Source organism: Aotus nancymaae, unplaced genomic scaffold (genome assembly GCF_030222135.1).
Source record: "Aotus nancymaae isolate 86718 unplaced genomic scaffold, 86718_ANA_hifiasm-v0.15.2.pri h1tg000131l, whole genome shotgun sequence".
In the NCBI taxonomy this organism is placed as follows: Eukaryota; Metazoa; Chordata; class Mammalia; order Primates; family Aotidae; genus Aotus; species Aotus nancymaae.
In genome coordinates this window covers 4,486,944-4,514,796 of record NW_026988546.1, presented here as the reverse complement: position 1 = coordinate 4,514,796, position 27,853 = coordinate 4,486,944, and the positions used below count along the sequence as shown (strand labels likewise).

General features: G+C 42.3%; 1 protein-coding gene across 1 annotated transcript; it reads left to right on the top strand.

Annotated features, from left to right (window-relative positions):
- The first annotated feature begins 4,464 nt into the window (after window positions 1-4,464).
- LOC135272756 (cyclin-Y-like protein 1B) lies at window positions 4,465-25,377 on the top strand. The gene is made up of 9 exons (XM_064371348.1): window positions 4,465-4,538; window positions 4,678-4,731; window positions 7,043-7,077; window positions 12,396-12,496; window positions 14,445-14,496; window positions 15,089-15,208; window positions 19,114-19,280; window positions 23,562-23,724; window positions 25,264-25,377. The coding sequence occupies exons 2-9, from the start codon at window positions 4,725-4,727 to the stop codon at window positions 25,375-25,377; spliced, it is 759 nt and encodes a 252-aa protein (XP_064227418.1). The 5' UTR covers window positions 4,465-4,538; window positions 4,678-4,724.
- The last annotated feature ends 2,476 nt before the right edge of the window (window positions 25,378-27,853 follow it).

Sequence of the window (27,853 nt, the reverse complement as noted above, 5' to 3'; positions counted from 1 at the left end):
TGCTTGTTTTTTAATTTAAGAAATAGTATTAATAGTTGGTAGCCTATAAAAACCAGTAGTTAAGAACCAGTGGCAGTGGAAAAATATAAAGCAGAGGCAGAAAAGAGATAGAGATAATATGAGTTAGTGATTATTGGATATACAAATTTAGGGCACAGAGAGAAATCTCAGATGATTCATGGGTTTCCAGGTTGTCAACTAGCATTTAACCTGGACATGAGGAAGGAGTAGGAGATTTGCAGGTGAATGGAGAAGAACAACAGATCAGCAGGAATGTGCATGTTGAGTTGAATAGAATATTCATGTAGGGTATTTTCAGTAGGTAATTGAATTTTAGGCATTTCTAGCTGGAGGTAGAACTGAGGTTGGAGATGCAGACTTGGAAAAATGTAGGCAAAATCGTATATCTAAATGAGCTTGTCCATGGCAGGAAAGACATGGAATAAACAGAAGGCAGTGACAAGACCTTGGGAATATCAACATTTCCCAGAGGAAAAGAAGTTAGTAAAGAAGCCTGAGCAGTGACTAGAGAAAAGTAGGAGAGTTTATCAGAGGAAGGGATGCTGTAAACATTTCAAAAATGTGAGAATTTCAAGGAGGGAGAATATAAATTCTTACAAGTAAGATTACTAAAAAGTAAGTTAAATTAATATTTTCAAAGCTCTTTGATGGTACCCTCTTCAAAAGAACACTTTTAGAGTTGTAAGGTATACTATTTAGGTACATGGTACTTCTGTTGTTCAAGTATGAGAGGAAGAATACACCTATCAAAATCCTACCTAATATTTTTATAACTGCGGCAGCTACCTACACAGAGTCAGGCCTAGACTGGTGAGTCCCTGTGCCAACATTTTCCAAGAATTGTCAGAACCTAAGGGTCCACATGAGGAAAAGTATAGTCTTTCTTACTGGTTTTTGTGGAAATGCTTGTTTTGTACTCAAACCCTTGATGAGCAGTTCTGGATGTATTCCCAAACAAAAATCTGACAGCAAAAACTGGAAGCCACTATCAGATACTCATTTCCTTTCTCTGACATGGAATCAAAATGCAGCCATGGCTGGGTGCAGTGGCTCACGCCTGTAATCCCAGCACTTAGGGAGGCTGAAGTAGGTAGATCACAAGGTCAGGAGATCGAGACCATCCTGGCTAACATGGTGAAATCCCATTTCTACTAAAAATACAAAAAATTATCTTGGTGTGGTTGCACATGACTGTAGTCTCAGCTACTCAGGAGGCTGAGACAGGAGACTCACTTGAACTGGGTAGGTGTAGGTTGCAATGAGTTGAGATCGCACTACTGTACTCCAGCCCGGGCAACAGATTGAGAATCCATCTCAAAAAAAAAAAAAAAAAGCCATGTTTTGACAAAATTTTAAGTTTTGATCAGAAATAGTTTATAGATCAGCAGTTTGGAGAAACATATCTTAATTTTCTTGCAGAACACTAATATAATATCACAGAAAAATATGACATGATATGCTGTACATAGTAATTCTTCTTCTGTGAAGAAGGTCATTGGTAGCTTGATGGGGATAGTGTTGAATCCATAAATTACTTTGGACAGTTTGGCCATTTTCACTATATTGATTCTTCCTAACCATGAGCGTGGAGTGTTTCTCCATCTGTTTGTGTCTTCTCTTATTTCATTGAGCAGTGGTTTGTAGTTCTCCTTGAAGAGGTACTTTACATCCTTTGTTAGTTGTATTCCTAGGCATTTTATTCTCTTTGTAGCAATTGTGAATGGGCGTTCACTCTTGATTTGGCTCTCTGTTTGTCTGATATAGGTATATAGGAGTGCTTGTGATTTCTGCACATTGATTTTGTATCCTGAGACTTTGCTGAAGTTGCTTATCAGTTTCAGGAGATTTTGGGCTGAGATGATAGGGTCTTATAAATATACAATCATGATATCTGCAAATAGAGACAATTTGCAAGAATGAGTATCATAAAAATGGTTATACTGCCCAAGGAAATCTACAGATTCAACACTATTCCTATCAAGCTACCAACATCGTTTTTTCACAGTGTTAGGAAAAATGACTCATTAGTCAGTAATTAGAAAAATGTGATGTACTTAGCGTATAAATTTTAGGAAATTTCCTTCACTACTCTAGTTAGTTTGATTGAATATGTGTGTAATTTTAAAAAAATGTAGACTGAATAAATATGTATTGAATCTATATATGTATTGAAAATGTAAGTTGACATCACAGAGTACACTTAGTTCATGGCAATGCTTTCTCTGAAAGCAACTGCAGAAATTTACTCTCTCTTCTTTCTAGTTTGTAAGAACTCAGAGGCCGCAGGGGAAAGGGAGTTCTTTGGATACCAGATAAGGCATGAAGCAGATGTGGTTACAGTAATTTTAGTATAATTCATTGTAAGGTGATGATCTCTAGGAACATTATCACAGTGGAGAAACCTGAAAGCTCCCAGCAGCCAGCAACGAATGAAAGGTGGGGGCGGGGCTGTCAACAGGGTGGGGCCTGGTGAGCCACTTGCCTGGGCTCCCACATCACAATGGGGGTGGGGGCACCTCATGGAGGAGACTCTGATTGGTTCCAGGGCACCAGGTTGGAACTCTGGTGGTTGGTAGGGCAACCTCCTTCAGTTGGTAGAAAGCAGTGGAAGGAGGAACTCCCTCTGTGCTGTCTTCTCCGAAATCTCAGCTCTCAGGCTTGTTGTATCTAGACCCATTTTAAATCAAGCAGGTTCCCTTCAGAACAGTCATCTCAGGGGAGGCAGCTGAGGCAGGGAGTGAGCTGGTAGTGGGGTACAGCCCCATAGCCAGGGGCTGGCCCTGCCAGCGTGCCTGTGTTTGAAAGAGGTGAAGTGCTGAACTCTGCAGACTGGGAGGCAAGGGAAGGTCCAAGTTGCTGGAGAGGAGCCAAGGTGCCCCATGGGGAGCACACTGAGTTGTTGCTTGCGCCCCAAAGTCAGCCGCAGGTGAGGTCTGCGTAGGCGGTCTGAGGATCTGTCCTTCAGCTCTGACATCAATGAGGCGGTGGCAAGCAAAGATGCAGGCCAAGACAGATCAAACATGTCCAACGCCAGTTCCAGACCCATTTGGGGCCCGAGGTGGTTGTGTGGGCAGGTGTCTGGCAGCTGTGACATCTATGAGGCAGTGTCAAGCATAAGTGCAGACCAAGGCAGAGAGGAGCAGAGTTCGGGTGGAGGGATCATGGTGCTCCCCAATGCCAGACCCAAGCAGAGCCAGCGCAGGGTGCACCAGGCAGAACCGATGGAGGGGGTGGAAGCACCAGACCCTACTGCTGTGAAGCCTGCCCTATGGGATTTGGGAGCCGGCAATGGCCCTGACCTGCAGCACATCAGCGACCGGGAGATACCCAAACGTAAGGCAATGAATGATACTGTTTGCCCTCAGGCATGCCTCTGGCTGACACTGATACCAGTTCTCACCCCTCCCCCCACCCCAGAGGCATCCACAGCCTCAGGCTCCTCCCTCCTGCCCTTAGCCAGCTTTCCCAGGCCCATGCACCAGGCAGGAGGACTGGCCCTGCCTCGTGCCTGCCCCCACCCTTCATTCTTTTTCCCTGCTGCATCTCGTGGTTTCTTTCCTCCTCCCTACCCCAATGCCCAGTTCTGGCCCCTTTCTCAACCCCAGACTGGCCAAAAGCTAAGTTTTCCAAATAGAAAATGTATGCTACAGATTTCATTGCTGTAGAGGAAGTGTCTTACAGCTCTTCTGTTTACTTTGGTTGGCCTCTTAATTTATTTAAACATTAGAATAATTAAGCTTCATGATGAATGTGACTTTGTAGCTGAAAGGTATTGTTCTCTCAGAATATTCAAAAATGGTGAAAGAATGAACAAAGATAGTATGTGAATGAATTGTGCCTTTATACACAAAGCATGCAAGTACTTGTGAAAGCTGTTCGTTGTTTGGCCATGTAAGGTAAGCCTCTGAGTAATTTCACACACCAGGTAGCAGATGGATAGTGTTGGATGAGGGCCCAAAATAGACTCTTCATATCATTTTTGGGGATTTATAACACATTTACAGGTATGTTTCATTTGACCCTGTCTCTACAAAAAAAAATGGTTAAAAATTAGCCAGGTGTGGTGGCTTGCACCCACAGTCCCAGCTGCAAGAGAATCTCTTGAGCCTAGGAGTTTGAGCCTTCAGTGAGTTATCCTGGCTCCATCTCACCATTGCACCACTCCAGCCTGGGCAACAGAGTGAGACTTTGTCTGTTTAAAAAATTGTTTTTGCCCAAAACAGCTCTTTGTTTTAAGACATTTGAAATATTGAGCCGGTGTCTGACCACAGTAATTGACCACAACATCTCTTACTGCTTGAGACTTTCCCTGAAATGTGCTGGTAATAGCAGCCTAGAGGAACGTGGGTATATTTGATAAGTAGAGGGAGGAGGGCATATTTGTGATTCATCTAAAAGTTGCATCCATTTATTTAGGTGCAAGTTTGAAAAAGAAGTCCCAGCCCCAGCCTGGTTTTATTCCACATGCATGGAGAGATTCTGTGATTTTTGCGTTCTCCAGTAGAATTGGGACATTGGTGCCTTTATTTTCTTGAAATTTATTACTAAAAGCTTTTCTCAAGACTGTTAAAAGTGATTAAAATGGTTATGTAGCTTTAAAAAGAATCTTTTTTACTCACCTCACTTATGACATTGTTTCCTTTTCTTCCTCTACAGATATTGCTTCTGACCATCCAAGCACACTCTTCCTGAGAAAGTATCAAATGAGTGGTAAGACAATATTGTTTCTGCCTTCAAGGAAAACCTAAACATTTTCTGTCTTGTATATTACAGAAAGTATTTAGAGAAACTCAGATATTAGTTAAAAATGTTCAACTTTTCATAGATTTACTTGTCTTATTTTCATATGTGATATAATTTCCTTCAGTTGTCACTGTTTATGGAAACATACAGACTTTGTGTTTACACATTTGGTGACATTTTTACCAACACAATTAATTGGCCACATGATTTAGTGTAGTAGTCATGGATTTATGCCTTTTTCTTCATATGTCTTTGCCATTTTTCCCTTGCTCTAAAGAGTATGTTTTAATAATGACATAGGATTTAGGCCACAGCTTGGATTTCACTTGAGGAAATCAAAAGAATCCATTGTTCTAGATTGGATCTGTGATTTTGGCCTCCTTTTTCACAGTGCTCTAAGCACTGTCACATCCAAGTTGATGCTAGAACTTTTTCATTGGAATGTAATAGAAATGTAACATGCCCTGTGCTGTTTTCCTTATTAGCCTTAGTGTGTGAAACTAGTGTAAAGTTTCCATATCCTGCCTGTTTTAGGATGAGAATTAGAACGGTAGGATTTTTCTGTACTGTTGCTTATGTTTCATAATGTTCTGTTATCTTACTTTATTTTCAAAAAAGCCACACACCATGTTTTTCAGTTAATTTTAACTGCATTTTCATAGCTTGTGTGAACTTTTTCTGACTTGAGCTAGTAATTTCTGGTTAGCATTGTTATATTTCTCAGTTTCTTCCAAGAGCCATGGCCTGCTCACACATAGAGTGTATGGAAGTAGAAGAAAACCGATCCCCTGCCCCTGTCACTTCAGTGGTGAGAAATGTGTGTCAATGAGACCAGTTCAACTTCAAAGGAGGAGGCATTGTAGGGAACAAAGTGTGGCCCAAGTCCCTCTCTGGAGCTTTTATTCTTTGGATCTTTGTTGGAACAAAATGATTGTGTGTGCTGAGGATACCCTGTTCAGTTAGGTTGGCACACTCATTTTGACATTTAAGTTTAAGATAGGCTACCTTTCAGTTGAGTTAAGACCCATTTATTTTTTCAGTAATATATGAATAGATGACCGAGAAGTCATTTGGGATGTTTATTCTAGTGCATCTCGAGATTGACTCCTGGCCAGAAACTGCTTCTTAGACCTGTCAGCTGTTAGATCCTGGTAATGAAAGTAAGCTATGTGTAAATGTAGAATCAGAAAACAAAACACTGCTGCATAGGGGTTCAGAAATACAATAGGTAAATGTTTTTATTAGCTAAATTTCTCATCTGTCCCACATTTTGGCATTTTTATGAAGGAATACTTGAGATGGGATAATTTATAAAGAAAAGAGGCTTTATTGGCTCACAGTTCTACAGGCTGTACAGGAGGTGTGGTGCTAGCATATGCTTCTGGCAAGGGCCTCAAGAAGCTAATGATTGTGGTGGAAGGTGAAGAAGTCTTCTTTCACATGGTGAGAGAAGGAGCAAGAGAGAGTGGGAGATGCTGCAGGCTTTTAAATAAGCAGATCAGGCCAGGTGCAGTGGCTCACACTTGCCATCCCAGCGCTTTAGGGTGCTGAGATGGGCACATCACTTGATCCTGGAGTTTGAGACCACCTTGGGCCAACATAGTGAGACCCTGTCTCTATGAAAAATTTAAAAATTAGCCAGATGTGGTGGTGCATGCCTGCAGCCCCAGCTACTCTAGAGGGGAAGGTGGGAGGATCACTTGAGCCCAGGAGATTAAGGCTGCGGTGAACCATAATCACGCTGCCATACTCCAGCCTGAGCATCAGAGTGAGACCCCGTCTCAGAACAACAACAGTAACAACAACAAAACCCCAAGAAGATCACACATGAACTCAGAACAGGAACTCACTCATCACCAAGGGGATGGCGCTAAGGCATTCATGAGGAATCTGCCCCCATGATCCAAAGACTTCACCACCTCCAACACTGGGGATTACATTTCAACATGAGATTTGGAAGGCACACACATTTCCTAACCTAATCTGTTTTGCCTTTCCTTATGTACATGGGGATTCTTTCATTTGAACGTAATAGAATATGTGTTAGGTCAAAAAGTAAAACTGTGTATTTAAATTTTACATTATGAGATTCATCATGCCAGATTATTTAAATGTTAAATTTTGTTTAAATTAAAGATTTTTTAAAAATTGATTTTTTTACTATAGTGATAATCAGGTTTATCTTGTTTTATATAGTGATGATCAGATGATTAGCAACTACTTTTATTCTATGGTATTTTATTATACCAGAATTGATTAGTTATATTTTTATTTTTAGTGCAAGGAAAGAGGAGAAGCATTCGCCTATATTCTGTAAGTAAGCTTTTGAAAAGTTAAGAAATTAACTGTTTAAATTAAAAGTCTATCTGTCATGATTCCTTAGAAATGTAACAGGGACCCAGTGCTGTTAGCATGATCCTTTTTTGTGAATTTTCTAACGCTTTTCTATTTTCCTAAGTGTCAGATTTATGCAGGAAAGTCTTTAACTTACTGTGCCCATTTTTAAGGCTGTCTGACATTTAAGTTAAATTTAAATAATTTGGTTGTGATATAAAGATCTGCCTTAAATATTTAATCTTTTAAAATCAATAAAATTGAAAATAGCTAAGTCCATTTTCTTCAACACTTTTTGCTGACTCCCTGTCATAGCAGCTAAAAGCGTAGCATCCTCACTCCACTGCGACCTTATTTCCCTCCCCATTTCTTCCACCTGTAGCACATTTTTAATTAAATCATGAATTGATATTTACATGATTATGACTATGCACATATTATGCACTGCTGAGTCATATAATGTTCTGAGTGTGCCTCCTGCTTGTACATCCTTCATCCTTTCTCTTAAATATTTCTGAAACCTGAACCCTTCTGCACTTCTCCCAGATAACCTCCCTTTTCCTAGCCCACGATGGCTCATAAAGCCAAATGTGACCATTAGCCTCCGGCTGGTCTCTTTGTTTTCACATCCTTCATTTTGGTGTGTGTGGAATTGATTTTCTGACAAAATCCTTTGGCTCTCTAACAACTATTCTTTCCCAGGAGTTGTAACATTTGTCACATGCCTATCAAAAATATGTTTTATCTACTAAAAAAATACATTCCATGTTTTTTTCTTGAAGCAAGTTTCCTTGGCCTTTCGTTATCCTCCTCAGGATAGACTGTGTTTTCCTACTCTGCCCTGCACCTGTTGGCCTGGGAGCTCTCTCTGAAATCTTCTGGGACCACTAATGTTGGTTCCCTGAGTCCTAGAGTGTGCATTGCCCTCTGCCTTGTGTTACTCCCCAGTGGTGCTGGAGCACAGTTTCTGAGAAAAGGCTCATGTATACACATGTTTAGAGATCTGGGCTTTCTTAAAACCCTTCCTTTGATGTAGAGTATAAAATTCTAGAGTGAAAACTAAATGTCATGGCTTGAAGACATTTTTCTATTGCATTTTTATTATACTGTTTTTGAAAGTATTGCCATTGTGTGATATGTCATATGTAATCAATGTTTCCATCTGTCAAGTTTTTAGGACCTTCTCTATCCCTGAGATTCTGAAATTGTATCACAGAGCTTGGTAGGGACCTTTTATTTTATTGTGGCCATTAAGTCGACAATAAAATTTAGAGAATTTTTCTGTGTGCTCTGTTTTATTATTATTATTTTAGTCTAATGATTCAGATGTTGGACCTCTTAGACCAGTATTTCTGCATTGATCTGTAATTTCCTCACCTCCGATTCTCCAGTTTGTCTTTTGTTCTGTTTCTTAGAGATTCTTTGACTGTCCATGATAACTGTTCTATTGAATTTTTTTAAATCTCCCTAAGGGTGTTTTAAGATTTTTAAAAAAGTTTTGCTCCTGAATTTTTACTGATCCCAGGAATACCTTTTTCCTGTTGTTTTGATCTCCCATTGGAGGCTTTGCTCAAATGTGTGGTGGTCTTCGGCTTTCTCTCATTGAAAGCAGGACCTTTTTTTCACTGAGGGGTCTCACTGTAGGGATTTGGATGTCGAGGCAGCTTTTCCTTTGAGGGACATCAGTGTATTATATGAGGGAATGAGGGTATTTTCTTTGCTATGGTTCAGTTTTCTTCCAAGAAGGGCCTCCCAATTTTCTGCTTGGGCAGTGCAAGCATGGCTGCTGGCTTTCCAGAAGCAGGGTTGAAAAGCAAGGTGGAGTTTCACTTTGTGTGTGCCATTTACTCCCATTTCCCAGGTTTCAGCCCTGGTAGGTCTGAGCTCAGAAAACTTCAGGTATAATATATCCAGAGAATACACATCCACATTCCTTATAAGATGGGAGGACAGGTGGACCTAGGGTTCTAACCACAGATTTACTATTGACCCTGCCAACTCTGTTGTATGTTTCACCCTACCTTCCCAGGTACCATGTGCTCCAATTTTGGAGACTGTGTTGGGTTCTTCAAAATACACAGGATTGCTTGTTTCTGTTCAAGTCACTCCCTGTGGGCACCAGGGCTGTGCTTTCATGTCAGTTACCACTCCTCTATCTGCTTGTCACCTTGCAACATTGACTAAGAATCATCTGCTGTCAATCCTGTCTCCTAGTCCTGTGTATAATGTTTATTTTATGACTAATTCTCATGAGATTTCAGAAGAAAGAGAAAATAAATTTGGGGTCAATCCATCATATTTAACCCAAATTTAGAACCTATATGTAAGTGTAAATCTAAGTTTAAATTGAACATAATTATGACATTAATTCAGACAATTTTCTAGTTATACCTATAATAAGCATATTACACTTTTCCACTCAGGCCTTGTGTAATAATTCTATTCAAACTCAATATCTGCCATGTGATCCCATTGCTGTGCAACATAGATGGAGCTGATTTTGTTAGCACACAAAGTATTGGAAATTTTCAAGTTAGCTAAAAGTCATTAATTATTTTAAAAACATCTAAAACATGTCTTATAAAAAAGTGGGAGAAAAAAGTGATCTTGAGGGCTGGGTGTGGTGGCTCATGCCTGTAATCCCAGCACTTTGAGAGGATGAGGCAGGTGGATTACTTGAGGCCAGGAGTTCGAGACCAGCCTGGCCAACATGGTGAAACCTCATCTCTACTAAAAATACCAAAACTAGCCAGGCGTGATGGCACACGCCTGTAGTCCCAGCTACATGGGAGGCTGAGCCGGGAGACTTGCCTGAACTTGGAGGTGGAGGTCACAGTGATAGGAAATTTTAAATTAAAAAAATGGGAACAGGTATCACCTAAAGCTGTACCAACTAGTCTGTGTTTTGGTGCATTTTTTCTGTTATTTTTATTCTCATATATGGAATTTTCCTCAGAATTGACTTTTGTTATGTTAAAGTGTTATGCTGCATTACCCCTAATAGTAGTGGCCTTAAGGGATACCTTCTTTCCCTTTGAATGAAAGTGTCTGAATGAGTCCATTTTTATTTTTTATGCCATATTCGTTTTTGAGACAATAAAAGTATATACATTGACACACATACACTGTTAACGTAAACTATAACAGAATAGCTTAAGAAACAGAAGAGTTTAGCTAGAGTTAAAACATTTCTATCTTAAAGGGTAGTTTGGTCCTTCAAATAGTAATATTGTTCAAAAACATCTTGGATTTTGGTTAAGAAATAAGTGAATTTGCAGTAAAAAGCATCCAAAGCAGCAAAATGCTGTTGGACTCTATGGATATTTCTGATTATTGGCTACTGGCAATGTTTAAATGCAGTGTAGTTTTAGAAACAACCACTAGATCTTCTCCCTACCCTGCCTTTTTTTTTTCATACTAGCTCATTAGTAGTAGATCCAAACCTGTTCTGTCTTTAATGTGTTTGTGAGAGACCCTATGGAAGAGTGTGATAACATGATGCAAACAAGCATATTAAGAGGAGGAAGGAAGGCTCAGCTGAATTAGTTTTTTTTTCCAGTTAAAATAATGGGTATTTTGTGGTTTTAAATAATGCTGTTGATCTTTTCACCTATTTGGTGACGGGCATTTGGCTACTGGGATTATTTTTAAGGAAGGGCACTTTCTTTCTTTCTCTTTCTCTCTCACTTTCTTTTTTTTAAATTTAAGATGGAGTCCTGCTCTGTCACCCAGGCTGGAGTGCAGTGGCACAGTCTCAGCTCACTGCAACCTCCGCCTCTGGGATTCAAGCAATTATCTGCCTTAGCCTCCTGAATAGCTGGGATTGCAGCCACCCAACACCACGCCTGGCTGATTTTTGTATTTTTAGTAGAGATGGGGTTTCACCTTCTTGTCCAGGCTCGTCTTGAACTCCTGACCATGTGATCCACTCACCTTGGCCTTCCAAACTGCTGGGCTTACAGGAGTAAGCCACCTCACCTGGCCAGGAGGAACATTTACTTAACATAGTTGAGGCAGTTTCTGTATTGACTGTTGCACTCTTAACAAATGAATAGATACTTTGAAAGTGTTTTAGAGATAGTTTATTTTCTACAGGGCTCAAAAGGTTCACTGTCATATCTCTGATAGTGATGTGGATGAATTTTCACTGATTTGTATCCGTAGGAAGATTTACTTTCCAAATTGTAACTGATTTTAATATTTGTCAAGCTCTTATTGAACTTCTTAATTTCTCCCACATTCTGTGCTCAGCAGCTGCAGATAGGAGAGAAGGGGTCCTCCCTCCCCTGGAGAGGCTCACTTTCTCATGAGGGGGTTGCTCTACAGGCAATTGTATCATGTAGCACATGGTGAATTAGACTGATGAATACACAAAACCAGAAATGTTTTGTGGTGTGGCTGCAGGCAAAGGGATCCCAGAAGGTGGATGAGGTCAAGCTTGCTGGGACAAGGGGGAAAGGAATAAATATTCCAGACAGAGAGCAGCATGAGTGAGGCAGGAATGTGCCATAATGTGCAGCAAATAACTTAAAGAATGAAATCAATTAACTTTTGAAATGAATGCAGAGTATTCTCAGAAGTTCTCATTTGAGTAGTGTAATAGCAGTCTTATGCAAACATGAAGTGAAAGTTAAATTCCCAAAGTTGTTTTCATCATCTGATTTTTGGATGTGAGAGAGTCTTAAAGCAGTACTTTTTCCATCCTCCCACAAGAAAACAGGCCCAGGGAGACCTATGGCCCCTCGCTTGTTTGGTGACTGAGCAGCTCTGGCACACACAGTCTCTGACTCTAACACACTGGTTCCATCACACTCTCTCTTGAATGCACACACTTAGGATTAGTAACTTAGTAAATGTAGTATTAGGTCTTCATTTACTGCAATCAAATGCTCTTGTGTCAATATTATTTAATGTATGACATTTTGTTGCAATTAATGAATAACAGAAATAGAAAATCTCAGTGCTTTTTACTTCATAAGAAAAAAACATGAAATCCCATTTTAAGTGTTTCCCATTATTTATAAAAGGAATTTATAATAGAGGCTTGCCAGGTTTGATGATCAGTGTCATATCAAGGGCAGCATTTTATAACCCATTTCTCAAACATCATCTGTGAAAGTTAAGGGCCTCCAATGGGTTTCCCATAGAGCTGCACATGATACCACACTCAGGCAGGTCACGGGGTAATAAAAATACCTTAATGCTTTATTGTTTGACATTTTGACAAAGGGAAAAATCCCACACTTTTGTAAGTTCAGCCTACTGTGATATTTTTCTCTGTCTTCCTTCTTCTTCAGATACCTCCGTGGCATCTTGATAGAAAATACAGCTCGTGTTCCACCATATTGCTAGATAACAGCACGGTCAGCAAGCCTGATCTCAGCCACATGTTAGAAAGGTGAGTACAAAGAGGCTGCCAAGGGCTCAGTGACAGATCCCCTTATGCTAAAAGCATCCCAGCCATCCGCTGTCATTTCAGCCATTTGGTTGCCCTTTTTGGAAGAAGGAACAGCTTGTCCTCCAGTGGCACCATAGTGTATCTGTATTTAAATTTTCCCATCATGCACCAGCACTTCATAGGCCACAATCAGAGCTGCCCTTTTAAAACACCCTTGAAAGATGGGTTCAAGTTGGTTTAAAAAGCCAGCTCCAATGGAGATGTCTAGGAAACATTATTAACATCTCCTTCGATTATGAGTGTTGATTTTCACAAAACAGTTTGACAAGTGGTACCTCAGAATGTTAATCTCCTTATCCCTAACTTGACTTTCCAGTCTATAAGCATGACTAAGTTACAAGCTTAATTTTGTGTCTAATGTACTAGTTTTTAAGCTAATTTGTCAGTAACTCACAGTAGTAGGTGTGAGTTTTCAAAGTCCTGATTTTTAGCTTGAAAGTTTTAGCTTTATTATAGGCAAATATTTGTTATTTTCCTTGAAATGGCAGACTCACTTGACTTAATTTTATGGATAATAGTCAGTTATACTTTCAGATAAAAATGGTGTTCTGTGAAAAATTGGCTTGTTCAGCTCACAATTTAATCACAAGTGCTTTTCTTTAACATGACCATACTTCAGCATGCAGAAGCACTTTATGTGAACTTTCTACTCAAAATACTAAAAAGAGAGGTCAAGATTTAATAACACGATTAATTTTTACTGTTTCATCGAGGACATTCTTCAGTGAAACATGCTACTTTAATAAAAACTGCAAGGGGCAGTGAAGAGTGGAATGAATACTGGTATAATTTGGTACCACTGTCCTTATTCATACTGAGAAACCATCAGTTTTACCCACTTTTGCTTTTAAACATTCATTACAAGTGTTGAACAGAGAGAAAGCAATAAATGTCTTAATACTTTTAAAAAGTAATAAATTATTTGTGTGTTTTAGTTTCAATCAGCTTCTCAGGTTGAATTAGTATTCTTGTAAGAACAGTTTGGGCCATACATGGTGGTTGACACCTGTAATCCCAGCACTTTGGGAGGCCAAGGTGGGAGAATTACTTTGAATCAGGTGTTTGAGACCAGCCTGGGCAATGTGGCAAGACCCCATCTATCAAAAAAAAAAAAAAAGGATCAGCTGGGCATGGTGGTGTGGACATTTTGTCCCAGCTACTTGGGAGGCTGAGGCAGGAGGATTGCTTGAGCCCATGGAGTCAAGCCTGCAGTGAGTCAGGTTTTTACCACTGTGCTCCATCCTGGGTGAAAGAGCAAAACCCTATAACAACAACAACAACAACCAGTTTTGACATCATGGGTCTCCTGGGGAATCTCAGGGGTCCACAAACCACATTGGGAGAACCACTGGTTTCCTAAGTGATCACATAATGTGTTAGTTTTTAAAGTTCATTAGAGACTGGCCTCTTTTAAAATAAAAAGGCAATTAAGTCTATAACTCAAACTACTTCAGCAAACATAAAGTATAATAAAGAAAGATTTGGGAAATCTTAATTGATTCTAAAAAGTTCTAAAATCCTTATTGCCAACAACTACTGCTTTCTAAAATGTTCTTGTATTCCACCATGAGGTTAGAGTAAAAATAGATATAGCTTATTACCATTGCCTGTTAGCGGGAGTCAGTATTTAAAGGCAAGTCTGGCTCATCAATGTAGAAAAGACTTCCCAGTTCAGAACGTGATGTGCTGACAAAAAAGAGGTCAAGAAACCCTCTGAAGGCCAGGATCCAGGAGAAAAATTAGCAACAACTGTTTTGGTGAACAAATTTTACCAAAGCAAACAAGAAGTATCTCCCTCCACCCTCCATGCCCTACTCCCAGCAGATACTTTACTAAGATATTAACAATTCCTGAATTAATTTCTTAAATGCACATTCTTCTTTTATAGATATGCAAATAGATCTCTGGATATTTGTGATGAGCCAATACATCCATTTTCAGTAAGTGTCACTTTCTCTGAGGTTCTCTTTATGTCTTATAGAGTTGTGTTTATTTCATGATGAAGTAAAAATTATCCACCATTAAGTCTTCACTAAGCTGTGTCTAATCATTTTATGTAAGGAGTGTTGTAAATTGGACACACTGGAGTGACAGCTGACTTACAGCTTTGTTTAATTTGTGTGCTAAGGGGAATAAACATACCATCCAAATAACAAAATGTGTCATTTTAAAAGATAATTTTTTATAGCAGCAAACAATATGAATATTTGTAAGTAGTCCTAGCAAATATGCACAAACTCTGTGAATAGAATTAGAAAACAATTTAAATTTAAATTGTTTAAATGCTATAGAAACTTAAAAACTTCCTTCTTCAGGCATATGATAGCCACAGGGCCACCTTAGCACCTATGTTTACAGAAAACCAAAAATATTTTAAGATCCTACTGTTTATATTTTTAGAACTAAAAGACATTTTATCCCAGCAAAATTATTGTAAGGGACATGTGGGCACAAATTCGAACATTCCCATCTTAAGAGTACTTAAGAAGTTTTCTTGAATGAATATTTATATTACCTTTTTTCTTCTCTCAGCAGGAAAAGATTCCAGGGAAATCCTTTGAGGATGATCCCACACGCAACTGCATTTTTGAATATTTCTGTGGTCTTTTTAAAGTCACAAAACTAACAGCTCCATCTGCAATCGTAGCATTGGTAAGCTATTTCTTATCTATAAAGCATCTTTAATAACTGGTCTCCTACACAGTGTATGGCCATGTTTCTAAATAAAAGTCAGTTCCTAAAGTTATCATCAGATCTTTTAAGAGAAACTGATGCAAGCAAAGTAAATACACATATTAGAGTTTAATCATCGTCATGTTTTAAAATAATGCCATTGCTTTTCTTATCACAGAATAATTACTACTAAAAGCAGCAGGAGAGACTTCTGGTTTCTCCCTCAACAGATTCCAATGTAGGTCTAAGCTGAGTTCCAGGCTGTATTTCCTCACAGTTCTGACCTGGAGCTGCTGCTCTGAATGCTTTGTTGTTCCTGGTGACCTCTTGTGCCTGCTCAGGAAATTGCCCAGGAATGTGGAACCAGTAAGACTTGGACATGGGCTTTGCTAGTTAGCCTGCCAAGCCATAGCTGTGTCCTTACCTCTACATGGTTCTCACGGAATTCCTGTGGTGAGACTCATTCTGAATATAAAGTCCTGCTGAGATGGCTGGGATTGTTTGACCCCTCCCCACACTAACCTGTAGAGGAATGTGAACCACACGGCCTGGAGAGAAAGGATACTTAGAGCAGTACCCTCTCCTTTAGCATCCAGCTAGAGCTTAGGGGTGAAGGCTTCTGCTGGGCACCTGCATAGAAACCTCTCCATGAGTACTGGATCAGATGCAGGCCATTTCATGGATCTGCAGCCAATGGGAGTGCTCAGCATATTCTGGCGGGAAGCAGGAGTGGTACTTCCAGATGGAGAGAGAGAAAGCTGATGCAGGAGGGAAAGCTGGATTGGAAGAAGGGGGAGTTCACTGTATACAGGCTAAATTTGGTGTGCCTGTGAGATAGCAAAGTGATGTGTGCAGTCATTATTTGAATCTACGGAACTAGCTGCTCAAGGCGAGGCATCATGGCTCACGCCTGTAATCCCAGCTCTTTGGGAGACCAAGTCAGGTGGATCACCTGAGGTCAGGAGTTCAAGGTCAGCCTGGCCAACATGGTGAAACCCTGTCTCTTCTAAAAAAATAAAAAAAAATTACCTGGGCATGGTGGTGGACACCTGTAATCCCAGCTACTCGGGAGGCTAAGGCAGGAGAATCTTTGGAACTTGGGAGGCAGAGGTTGCAGTGAGCCAAGATTGCACCACTTGGCTCACTGCACAACAACAGCAAAACTCTGGAAAAACAAGAAAAAAAAAAAGAGTAGCCGCTCAAATGCAAATAAAGTGTTTAGAATGAAAGTGGACAAGCCGGACATGGTGGGACACATCTATAGTCACAGCTACTCAGGAAAAGGAAAAAAAGAGAAGATGGACAAAAGATAGCTCTGTAAAGACTACCAGGATGTAAGGGACAACCCCCCAGTAAAGTGGCCAGAGTGGGAGGAGGAAGAGCAGGAAAAAATGATAAGAACAAAGGGTTCATGATAGGAAAGACTGTGGTCACAGTGCTACATGCTGCCAAGAAGGTTCCCATTCCATAAACACCACTGGGATGCCAACCCTGTGCCACTCTTCTAAGTGCTGGGGTAGAGAAGAGGACATGTTGAGTACAGTCCTTGTCTTTATGAGGCGTTTGTTTTAAGGAGGAAAGCATTTCTTGTTTTAGGTAATGGCAAATAGCAAAATGATAAAGCAGGATACAGAGAGTGAGAGGAGGGGCTCGCTGTTTCTGATAGAATGATCAGGAAGAGCCTCTCTAGAGAGGTCACATCTGAGCAGTGACCTGACTGTAAAGCGAGGATGATAAGGAGTGCTGGCATTACAGGCAGTGGGATGAGTGCCGAGACTGAGACAGGAACACATTTCATGTGTGTTCAAGGAACAGACAGCAGGGAGCCCGCCTGTGAGAGAAATGAAGGAGAGAATGGAAAAGATGAGGCCACACAGGCAGTGCCATAGCTCACAGAGCCCTTTGACTTGCAGACCAGGGGATGAAGTTAAGGTTTTATTCCAGTTTGAAGCGGGGACTAATGGTAGATCTTGAGCAGGGGAGTGCAGTGTTCTTAATTTAGAGGTTATCCCAACTGCTTTGGGGAGAGTAGACCATAGTTGGGAGGACGGTTGGGGCAGAGAAAAGGACTAAGAAGCAACTAGGCTGTTACAGGTGAGCCGTGACACATGGTGGCCCAGAATCTGAAGCAGTCAGCCTACAGTGAAGGTAGCCATAGAGGGATTGCACACGGATTGGAGGAGGGTAACTCACATGTAAGTATTAGTCCCCAGGAGCTAGGCCAATGGCAATTCCCTGGGCAAGATTAGGGCCAGATTGGGGAGTGGAGCTTTGGGGTGAAGGGCTCTGGTTGGTGGATGTGAAGGCTCCAGGGACCTCAGCAAGAGGAGTCTCAGGTGAGTGATGGGGGTGGGGGGTGGTTAAGGAGAGATGGGAGGTGAGGAGCTGGCACCAGGGCATGACACTGTGAGCAAATGAGAGGATGTCCTGGGGGAGCTGAGGGGAGCAGGATGGGAACAGGCAACACATTTGTATTGGGGAAAATCTCTGGCAGAGAGGGAGAAAGTCTTCAAGAAGAGGTGATTTGGAGAACAGTGTTCTGCAAAAGTGGGATAGGATCCATCATGCTGATAGAAGAGTCGGTGTTAAAAGGGGAACTTTCTCACTGACCCAGGAGGGCAAGTGGTATTGATGAGTGTCAGCAGGTCACTGGCTTACCAGTAAAGGTGACAGGAAGTTGAGGGCTGGCCAGTGCTGTTTCAGTGCTCTCTAATGAGTCCTGTGGAGTTCAACCCTGGGAGGGAGGGTTATTCCTTGGATACCCGACAGTGCAGAGTTTTGGAGAAAGGGAGCAGTGTCTCTCATAAGAACATGCCATGTTTAAGGGCCATGTGATTTGGAAAACACAGTTGACTTTGGAGAACATTGCCAGATCTGAGCCACCAATCTGATAATGTTCAGACAATAAATGAACTCTGTTAAAATGAACTGTTTTCCTTTCACCTTGATACAAAGACTTCAAGTAGCATAGAGTCATACTCTTCTACAGAGCACCCTCTGAGGTGGCAACACCTCACAGCTTATCTCTGTAACCTTCACTCAGCTCGTCCCTCACCCAGTTCTTTATAGGATAGAGATTGGATAGATAGAGAATACTTTCTGAGATTATCTCACAAACTGCTTGACAGGTTTAGAGGCACCCCAAGGATACAGAGGCCAGCAGCTCTCTCTGCCTTCAAACCCACAGAACTGACTGAATGCAGATACTGTAGGACAAGAAATAAGTTTTCGTGAAGTGATTGTGGAGACATGGAAAATAGGGGCTGTGAGCAGGACTCTCCATTCATTCACATGCATTCCTCATCAAGGCACTGAATACAAGGACTGTTTCTCAGCAACAGAGACCTGCCCTTGTCATGCTGTCTGCCCGGCAGGCACTGGGAAGCACTCTTGACCCACAATTCCTAAGCCTGTGTCCCGAGTGGGTTAGTTGTTGTGAAAAGGAGAAGACAGCAGTGTTCTCAGTATGACTTTGGTGCTACACATTCGAGCATGACACACCTGTAAAATTCCTGTCTACCTGCCAGCCAGGTGTGGCACTGCAGGCAGATGGCACTGTAGTGTTTCCTGAACAACCTTAATCTGCATGAGGCCTGTGTTTGTGCTGCCTTTCATGAGTGTGAAGGTGCTGAAGGTGCCTTTCTTCATGCTCACCTCCCTGTGAATGAAATTGGCATGGAAATTTCTGTGGGCAGAGTATGCTACAGAGGTATCTGACTATGACTGTGACTTGGGCTCTCACTTTGTCTGAGCAAAATCTCTGCAGAACATAAGAATAAAAGGCACTTACTTTCTGGCCAAAACCAGAAGTCTTTCATTCTTAAATGTTCTTATCACCACACTGAAACAGAACTGAAATCAAAGACAAGCGCTCTATTTTGCAGGTGTACATTGAACGCCTTTTGACTAACGCTAACATCGATCTTTGTCCTACTAATTGGAAACAAATTGTCCTTGGAGCCATGCTTCTGGCCTCCAAGGTTTGGAGAAATCGTCATCACTGGAGTATGGATGACAGCCAGAATCCCAAGGATGTTGCAGTTGAGACAATGTGAGTTTCTAAGGTTTTGGCAAACTTTCTCATCATTTTCCATGCCTCATTTGCTCTCCAAGTTATCACTGTAAGAAGTATCTTTATAAGTTTCATTGTGCAGATAAAGGAAATAGGCATAAGACTACAGGCTTCAATCTATCCAGCTTCAGTATAACAGTTTATATTTTCCACCATTAATGGGTAGGTCTTGATGTGTTATTGTTGTAATGACTGGCTGATAATCTGAAAAGTGTTTTTCTGATTGTTTTTTGGCAAACCTCTTACAAGTATGCTGTCAGAATGACACAGTACAGTAAATATCTTTATAGCTTTTTAGAAGCTCCTTGCCAGTTTCAGTCACTTTTTAAGGGGCAAACATCTGGCCTTTGAAATAACTGGCCACTGTTAAGGCCTCTGGACTATGCAGAAGTTACAGCTTTAACCTAAGTCACCCATTGTGTATTTGCTTTTTCTGGTCCTTGTCTCCCCCTTTAATCTGAAGATCTGTTTTTATAGGAACCTTGAGATATGACATTAAATATCTACAGATTTCTGTGCCCTGGCTCCTCCCCATTGGGAACATTGCATGTGTTTGGAAATTGGTCTGATGAGTTAGAAGCTTCCGCGTTCACCTCCCACAGTGTGAGAAGCATTTCTGGGGCATCACCCCATGCCCACCACACTCACAGGCTCCCTGGGTACTCAGACATTCACAGAAGCAGGCTGGGGGCCGACAGTTGTATATGAGAGTGCGGGGAGCCCTGTGGGGTCATGGTGTTTCTCCCAGATGGACCAACATGACACTGAAACACAGCTTCCCCAGGGTTCCCTTCCAATTTGGCCTTATGACTGCTGTGAAGTGAAGGGCCCTGAAGCAGGCAGGCAGGGTGAGCAGGGGGGCATTTCCAGCAGAGCTGCCCTGGGTGCCCACTGGACAGTGAGGACAGCTGTGTTGGCTGCATCTGGTGCAAGATGAGGGAGCAGCTCTTGTTTACATTGAGCAGCAGCAGAAAAGATGATGCCAGGCAGTGGCACAAGTTAGTTTTGTGATCTTTGCCCATGACTCCAGATAGGACTGTTATTCAGAATCACCTCAGTGTATGTCTACGATTGAAGATATAGTGTATATTGTAGATATACTGCAGTGTGTATATATCTACATTCAAAAATAACCACTTGGTGCCTGAGCTTAGTGGCTCATGCCTGTAATCCCAGCCCTTCAGGAGGCCGAGGTGAGTGGATCACTTGAGCACAGGAGTTCAGACCTGCTGGGTAACACAGTGAAGCCTATCCATACAAAATTTTTTTTTAAAATTAGCCAAATGTGTTGGCAGGTGCCTGTAGTAGTCCCAGGTACTTGGGAGTCTGATGTGGGAGAATTGCCTGAACCTGGTAAGTTTAGGCTGTAGTGAGCTGTGATCACGTGACTGCATTCCAGTCCTGGGTGATGGAGCCAGACTCTCTCTAAGAAACAGACAAACAAAAAACATTTTTGCCACCACTTTGCTACTAGTATAAACCGAGTGATCATTGTGATATTTGTGGTAGCCATTTTAGCAAAGAATGTGACAGCAAATGAATTTGAAACAAATGGAAGTACTTTGAAAGTTGCAAATGCTAAAGTGAGTTTAATCATAGTCATCCATTTGCAAACGGGTCCCTCAAAGGAAGCAAGATTTGTGACTGCCTGATTTCTCCTTGCCTGCTGCCTAGCCAGAGCTGATTTATCAATACAGGATAATTGCAATGGAGAAAGAGTTGAATTCATGCAGAGACAGCTGTACGGGAGACCAGAGTTTTACTATTACTCAAATTAGTCTCTCTGAAGACTCTGGGATGGTTTTTTAAAAGAATAATTTGGTGGGTAGGGGGTCAGAAAGTGGGGAGTGCTGATTGGTGAGGTCAGCGATGAAATCATAGGGAGTTGAAGCTGTCCTCCTGCATTGAGTTGGCTCCTGGGTGGGGGCCACAGAACCAGATGAGCCACGTTTATTTGTTGGGGTGGTGCCACCTGATCCCGGTACAGGGTCTGCAAAATATCTCAAGCACTGATTTTAGGTTTTACAATAGTGATGTTATTCCCAGGAGCAATATGGGGAGATTCAGATTCTTGCAGCCTTCAGCCTCATGACTCCTAAGCCACAATTTCTAATCTTGTGGCTAATTTATTACTTCTGGAAAGGTCATTTATCTAGTCCCCCGGTGGGAAAGGGGTTTGTTTTGGGAAAGGGTTGTTACCATCTTTGTCTCAAAGTTAAACTACAAACTAAGTTCCTTCCAAAGTTAGTTTGGCCTCTGCGTAGGAATGAACAAGGACAGCTTGGAGGTTAGAAGTGAGATGAAGTCAGATCAGCCCTCTTTCACTGTCATAATTTTCTCAGTTACAATTTTTGCAAAAGTGGTTTCAAATTTGTAATCATGAACACTTAGTTCTGCCATTTTGGCAGCTGAATTGTTCTCAAAACCTGCAGCTAAGCTGGCTGGGGCTCTGATTTCTAGTCACAAGATCAGAGAACATGCGGGGATATGTGCAGTTTTCCACAGAAGTGAGCTCCAGGAGCAGTGGAGGCAGGGGCCAGGTCCAAGAAGACAGGTTCCAAACAGAGCTGTTTGTGTGTGAACGAGAAACACCAGGAGCTATGCTCCAAACAGGCTGCTTCTGTGTATGATCTTGGGAAGCTGAAAAGCATTGCGTCCAAGCGTTTAATAGCCATGTGTCTCACCCCACTGCTGTTGACTGTTTGCAGTGATCCCATTTTGAGTGTCAATTGAATAGATAAAAAAACTGCTGTCCATGAGATTTTTCTTAAAACTTTCCAACATCTATGTGTCTCCCTAGAATATATTTTCTTACTAGAGAGTAAAACTGAGTAGCCACTATTAGAAATGCTGTGTCATAAAGGGTATGCTATTCAATCATCTAGCCTTTTAAAAAACCAGAAATCCTAGAAGATGCATAGTCTGTACACAGAATCCTTTTCTTCAGCAGTTAAACCTCTATTAATAGATACGTTAATTCTGTGAAGTGCCTTTAATTCTGATAGTAAGTCAAGTCCTGATTAGCTGTCTATTCAAATATTGTTTGATTTACATTTCTATAGACCTATGGACATGTGAACAGGAAATTAATTTTGGAAGTAGGTTCAGTTGGGTTTTAAGTTCAGCAAATGAGATCCCCACATCTTGGCTTGTAGTCTAACTGCCCCCCACTTTCAAGCATTTGTTGACTTAGCCAGTGGGTAAAATGTTAAAACTTTCAAACCAAGAAACCAAATGTATTGTTCAGATATTGATCATTTTGAATCAATTAACTCATTACAGGGGTTACTCTGAAAGCAGCCGGAATGACTCTGTGTACCTATTAATTTAGCCTTGGTGAGGGCAGCTGGATGACCATGAGGCAGAGGATGGCTCCCAGTCCTTTCTTCTCCCATTGCATCCAACTTCCCCACATTCTGTTCTGTCCAGGGGTGACAGATGCTGAGTCCTTCAGGGTTGCATTCCCAACTCAAGAGCAACACTGTATGTGTTAAGGCCAGGGCCCTACTATAAATCACATTAGAAAATGAGTTTAGTCGAGCCAAAATGTCTGTCCTTGACTTTTCTGCCTTTCAAATTGTAAATGTTATTCTTCCCCAGTCTCTTCATAATATTAAGGTGAGCAGAAACTTGCATTATGTGTCCTTGACATCGCCTTGTGTGCTGGAGCAGAGGGAAGGGGATTCTTTTTGCCATGGAATGTATCTTGCTTATGTATTTATTTGAGATGAATCCTCCTTGTAGCATTAGAGTTTTTCCTCCTCCGAGGTAATAGGATGGGTCTCCATGGGTCCATTTGTTGCCATGGTAATGTGCCCCATCTTCCCATTAGTGCTTCTCTACTTCAGTAAGTCCCTTCCTGTTATCATCCTGGTAAACATGCTTGGAGCTTCTTCAGAGCTAGTAAATTGTACCCATCATTCCTGTCATTTGATCGCGATTGCGGGGTTTGTGAATAAGCGTAGAGTCTGAGTTGTGCAGCTGCCCTAAGGGAACTGTGAAGAATAAGCCCCAGGTCAGCAGGAGTGCAGAAGAGGCCTCTACCTATCCCTCATCCCAAACTTGGGGTGCTGGGATGCCGAAGAGACCCCAAGCAGCTGTGCCTTATTTGGACATTAGTGTAAGGACCTGACCAGGCAGCCTTTATTTGTTTCAAAACAGAATTTGGAGCCTCCTCGTAGCTCAGAATGATATTTTTAAAGATAACCCACTTGACTAAAATTGCCCTGTGTTGACTTTATTGTGTTTCTCCTCCCCCAGGAGTAAGATGGAGAAGTGTTTTTTGGAGCTACTTGAGTTTAATATTCATGTGTCTACCAGTGTTTATGTGAAATATTACTTTGACCTGCGTGCCTTGGTATACGACCATGATGTGTATTTTGTATTTAATTTTCTTCACAAAGATAAAGCACAGAAATTGAAGGTAAGGCTGTGAAGTCACTTAGTGGAGTTTCCCATCGGCCACAAAAGCCAAAATCTGTGACAAAATCATATTAAGTAGTGATTAGGAAAATGAAAGCCTTAAAATTAACAGAGCAAAGTGCTTATTTCTTTGGCATCATATTTATTGTCTTTTATGCTTTATACAAGAATCCTTATTATTATTGTTATTATTATTTTATGAGAAGGAGTTTTGCTCTTGTTGCCCAGGTTGGAGTGCAATGGCACGATCTCAGCTCATTGCAACCTCTGCATCCTGGGTCCAAGTGATTCCCTTACCTTTGCCTCCCGAGTAGCTGGGATTATGTGCATGCACCACCATGCCCGGATATTTTGTATTCTTATTAGGGACAGGATTTCTCCATGTTGGTCAGGCTGGTCTCGAACTCCTGACCTCAGGTGATCTGCCCACCTTGACCTCCCAAAGTGCTGGGATTACAGGGATGAGCCACTGCACCCGGCCAAGGATCTATATTTTAAAAAATTATTGATATTCTCACTACTTTGACCATAACTCAGAATATTTTTAATTAAATTTAATCTGTTCTTAATGGGTTTTGTTTTTAATCTCTACCCGTTCACATAACATTCGTGAATAAATGCAGATGTATTCCTAATTATATCTAAATAGACAATGCACTTACTGCTCTTGACTGTCTTTTACTTAAGCAGCTTGCAGTTTTGTGTCCTTGTCTATTCTATATATCTCGGTGCAGTCCCAGGAGTTTGTTAGACAAAGCAGTAGTGGCTGAGAGACTTGGGCTTAGACTGTATAAGGTGCCAGTGTTTCAAGTACTAGGTGTAGGAAGGACATGGGTTTTTAATGAAAATGGCTTCATGGGACAACATAAGATTTATGGCTTATGACTCTTGGTGAGTATACAGGAAAATTACAACTGAAATAGACACATTTAAAATTGGCACTGTCTCTGGTGTCTTGGTGGTACTTTGGAGTAATACATTTATCTATCACAATGTGCAAGTAGCACCTTTTGGTGCTTCAATCATTAGGCTTCTTGGATGTTCCAAAACAGCCCAGCACGCACCTGCCTCATTAAAATCTGCTTGGAGTGTGTAGCAACTACTACGGATTGGGTAGAATTTGAATCGCTGAGTAAGTTGATTGTTTGGCACAAGTGTATGTTGATTATGTTGAAGGAACAAGTGCACAGGTAACAGACAATATTGTTACAAGCTTGTCACAATACTCTTAAAATCTTTAGGAGCCCTATTTTATTTTTTATGTGACAGTATCATCAAGCAATGAGCCCAATTTTAAAACTATAAAGTAAGTTCCTCTTGGCTCTGGCAGTCTTTTCATAGCTCTTAAAGGAGACTACCTTAGTGAATGGGCAGGGAGTTGCATCCTCAGAACCTGGCAGTGTAAACCTCAGCCAAAGCAGCTGCAAGGGAACTCTCTAAAGGAATCTGTGTGTGTGGCTTCTCATCAATGATGCCTTTTAAAAAATGTTGGAGCCTTTTTAAAAACTGTACCCGTTTTCTCTTTGATTGACTTTCCTAGGCTATGTCACGGCTGTGTGAATACAAAGACTTGCATCAAGATGTCGCCGCTATGAGAAGGGCCATCAGCATGGATTTCATCGATATTCGGCATACTAATGCCATCTTACCTTAAAGAGAGAAATTAGCATTATAAGATCCTGGATTTGTCAACTATAAAGACTACAAAATATCACTTCTCCTGCTGAAAAAGACCAGCAAAATTTGGATTTTCTTCTTTTATGTTTTTTATTAAATTTTTATTGTTGTCGTTGCTGTTGTTGTTGTTGATTAGGATTTTCATAGAGTGGAGACTTCTTCAAATAACCACACTGTGAAGCTGGGTGATGGTGGCATGAACAGTGGGTGCCAGGTGCTACCTGTCCTTCTTGTTCCACTGAGTCCAGATGGCATTCCTAGGGCACCACCTTCTTGAACAACTCTTGGGGAGGAAGACTGTCACATGGACACAGCACATCCCGGTTCAGAGTCCACAGTCACCCACAGTCCCAAGCAGGTGACAGTCTGAGCTGAGCTAGAATTCAAAAAACTTTAGAATTGGCTCCAGATTTGTGAGAGTACCTGGGTTTGGATTTCTGTCCACTGAGGCACCCTGGGTTGTTCTGGGACTGGGTCCTTGAAGAGACCAATTCTGGAAAGTGAAGAAGCCATACTCATTAGATCCCCCTTCCCATCTCCCATCCACCCTGTGGTCAGTCTCCCAAATGCAGAGGTCAGAGGCTTTGCACTGACTGCAAACTAGAGAGCAGCCAAACCAGTGAGCCGGTGGGGGCAGTGCTGATCTGTTAAGGAGTATGTGGAAATCTGCTGGGTGGCTGTGAATGTCACAATGCTGGGCTGGGCAGGTGGGGCACTGGGTGTTGGTGCTGCTGGTGTTTTGTGCTTAGGAGTTGGCCTCATCAAATATCCCAAAGCATGAAGAACTCTCTTTCTCAAAATGCCAGTGGCATTCCTGTTACTATAGAGAGCTCTGGCCTGAATGGAGAGCCCCTTCCTTCTCCCCTCATTCTATGGCTGTCTTCCTGCCTTGGGAGATGTTGGTGTTTCCTGTGACCCGCTGCTGTTGGGTGTGTGCATGCACAGGGACACCTGCATACCAGGCAGGATATGTCGCCATGCCTGCAGGCTGTGCAGCCTCAACTTTCCTCAACCACAGCCAGCCAGGAAGCTGCCAGACCAGCAGAGCTTTTGAATACCCCATCCCATCTCCTGCTCCACCGTGTCTGCTATGCTGCAGTTACCCTCTCTTTTATAAAGCCGGCTGCCCTTCAGCTGATGCAGCTGAAAATCAAGAAGCTGGAGGTCCCTACCTCCCTGGAAAATAGCAGTCTGCTTTCCATGGAGTCTTAGCTTGAAGATCCTCTGGGGCCCAAGGCAGAAAATGAGCACAAGGGCAGAATGCTGGCATCTTGGTCAAGGGGAAGGAGCTGCCTCAGACCACTGCAAGCTCATGGCCCAGCCTTTGAGAGAGGCAGGTGGACATCTCCACAAGGAGCTGTCAGGCAAGGCTCAGGCAGCCTACCCGACTGATGGTGGTGGGAGGTCATCAGGTCCTGTTTCTACAGTAGACCCTCGGCACCAGGTGATCCTTGATATGTGCAAGGGAGTCAGCCTTATCAGCAGCATGGCCTTCCACATTCCCTCAACCAGATATCTTCTCACCAGGCAAGGTGGGGGCTGGTCAGCACAGGAGTCCTGCAGGACAGGACAGAGCCTGTTGGGGGTGAGAAGGGAACTGGGGCCCTCCATGCTGGTGGGCCTGTCCAGCTATCTGAGCCCTGCTCCTGGCAGCCCCAAGTGGCTTCTGTCTTGTCACCTGCATCTCCCTTCTGCCTGGCCCAAGCTTCTCCGTGCCTCCTCCAGGGGTTCACTTCCCCAAGTCCGAATGAAGTTCAGAACCAGGAGCAGCTGATGAAAGATGTGGCTGCCTTCTTGCTCTCCTGCCAGATCCCTGCTTGGAGAGGGAGGGGCCGCAGGGGTAGGTGGGGGGCTTTTGAGGCTTTATCACCCTAGTTGAAAGGCTTTTCCCTCTAGCCAGTGTAAGATCAACTTGGTTTCTTGAGCTGTTGTTGGCAGGAACCAAGGGTGGCCTAGAGAACGTGTAGGGTCCACAGCTCCTGGGAGCTCTTCTGGAGAGATGTGGTTTCTGGAACTTTGCTAGAGTGACACAAAAAGACCTCCATGGTCAGTGAACGGTCAGTTCTTGGAGTCAGCTTGTGGTTTTTAATCTGCCATCTCCCCCAGCAGTGGATTGGGCTGGGTGCTTCCTGCTGTAAGAGGTGGAATCAGGCTCTGCAAAGCACCAGGGAGGCCTCTAGCCCACAGGCTCAGCTGCTCCTGACTTCCCCAGCTTCTGGGACACATCCCTGTCTCTCTTTCTCTTTCTCACCCTCTCCACCTCCCCCTTCCCCACCCGCACCCCTGGCTCTGCCCTGTGCCTGTCAGGATTGCAGGGTGAACTCAAGGACAGTCCTGGGTGCACCCTGTTACCTTCGCAGCTCACACTGCACAGGCTCATTATCCCTATGGCCATTTTCATTATGGAGACCCCTGGATGATCCAAGAACGCCACACCGGGAACACAGGCAGCT

Bases quoted from the DNA above. Each gene is read 5' to 3' on its own strand.
- LOC135272756 (XM_064371348.1), top strand. The intron at 14,497-15,088 runs GTAAGTGTCACT...TTCTTCTCTCAG, and splicing joins AGCCAATACATCCATTTTCA to CAGGAAAAGATTCCAGGGAA. The intron at 15,209-19,113 runs GTAAGCTATTTC...TCTATTTTGCAG, and splicing joins CATCTGCAATCGTAGCATTG to GTGTACATTGAACGCCTTTT.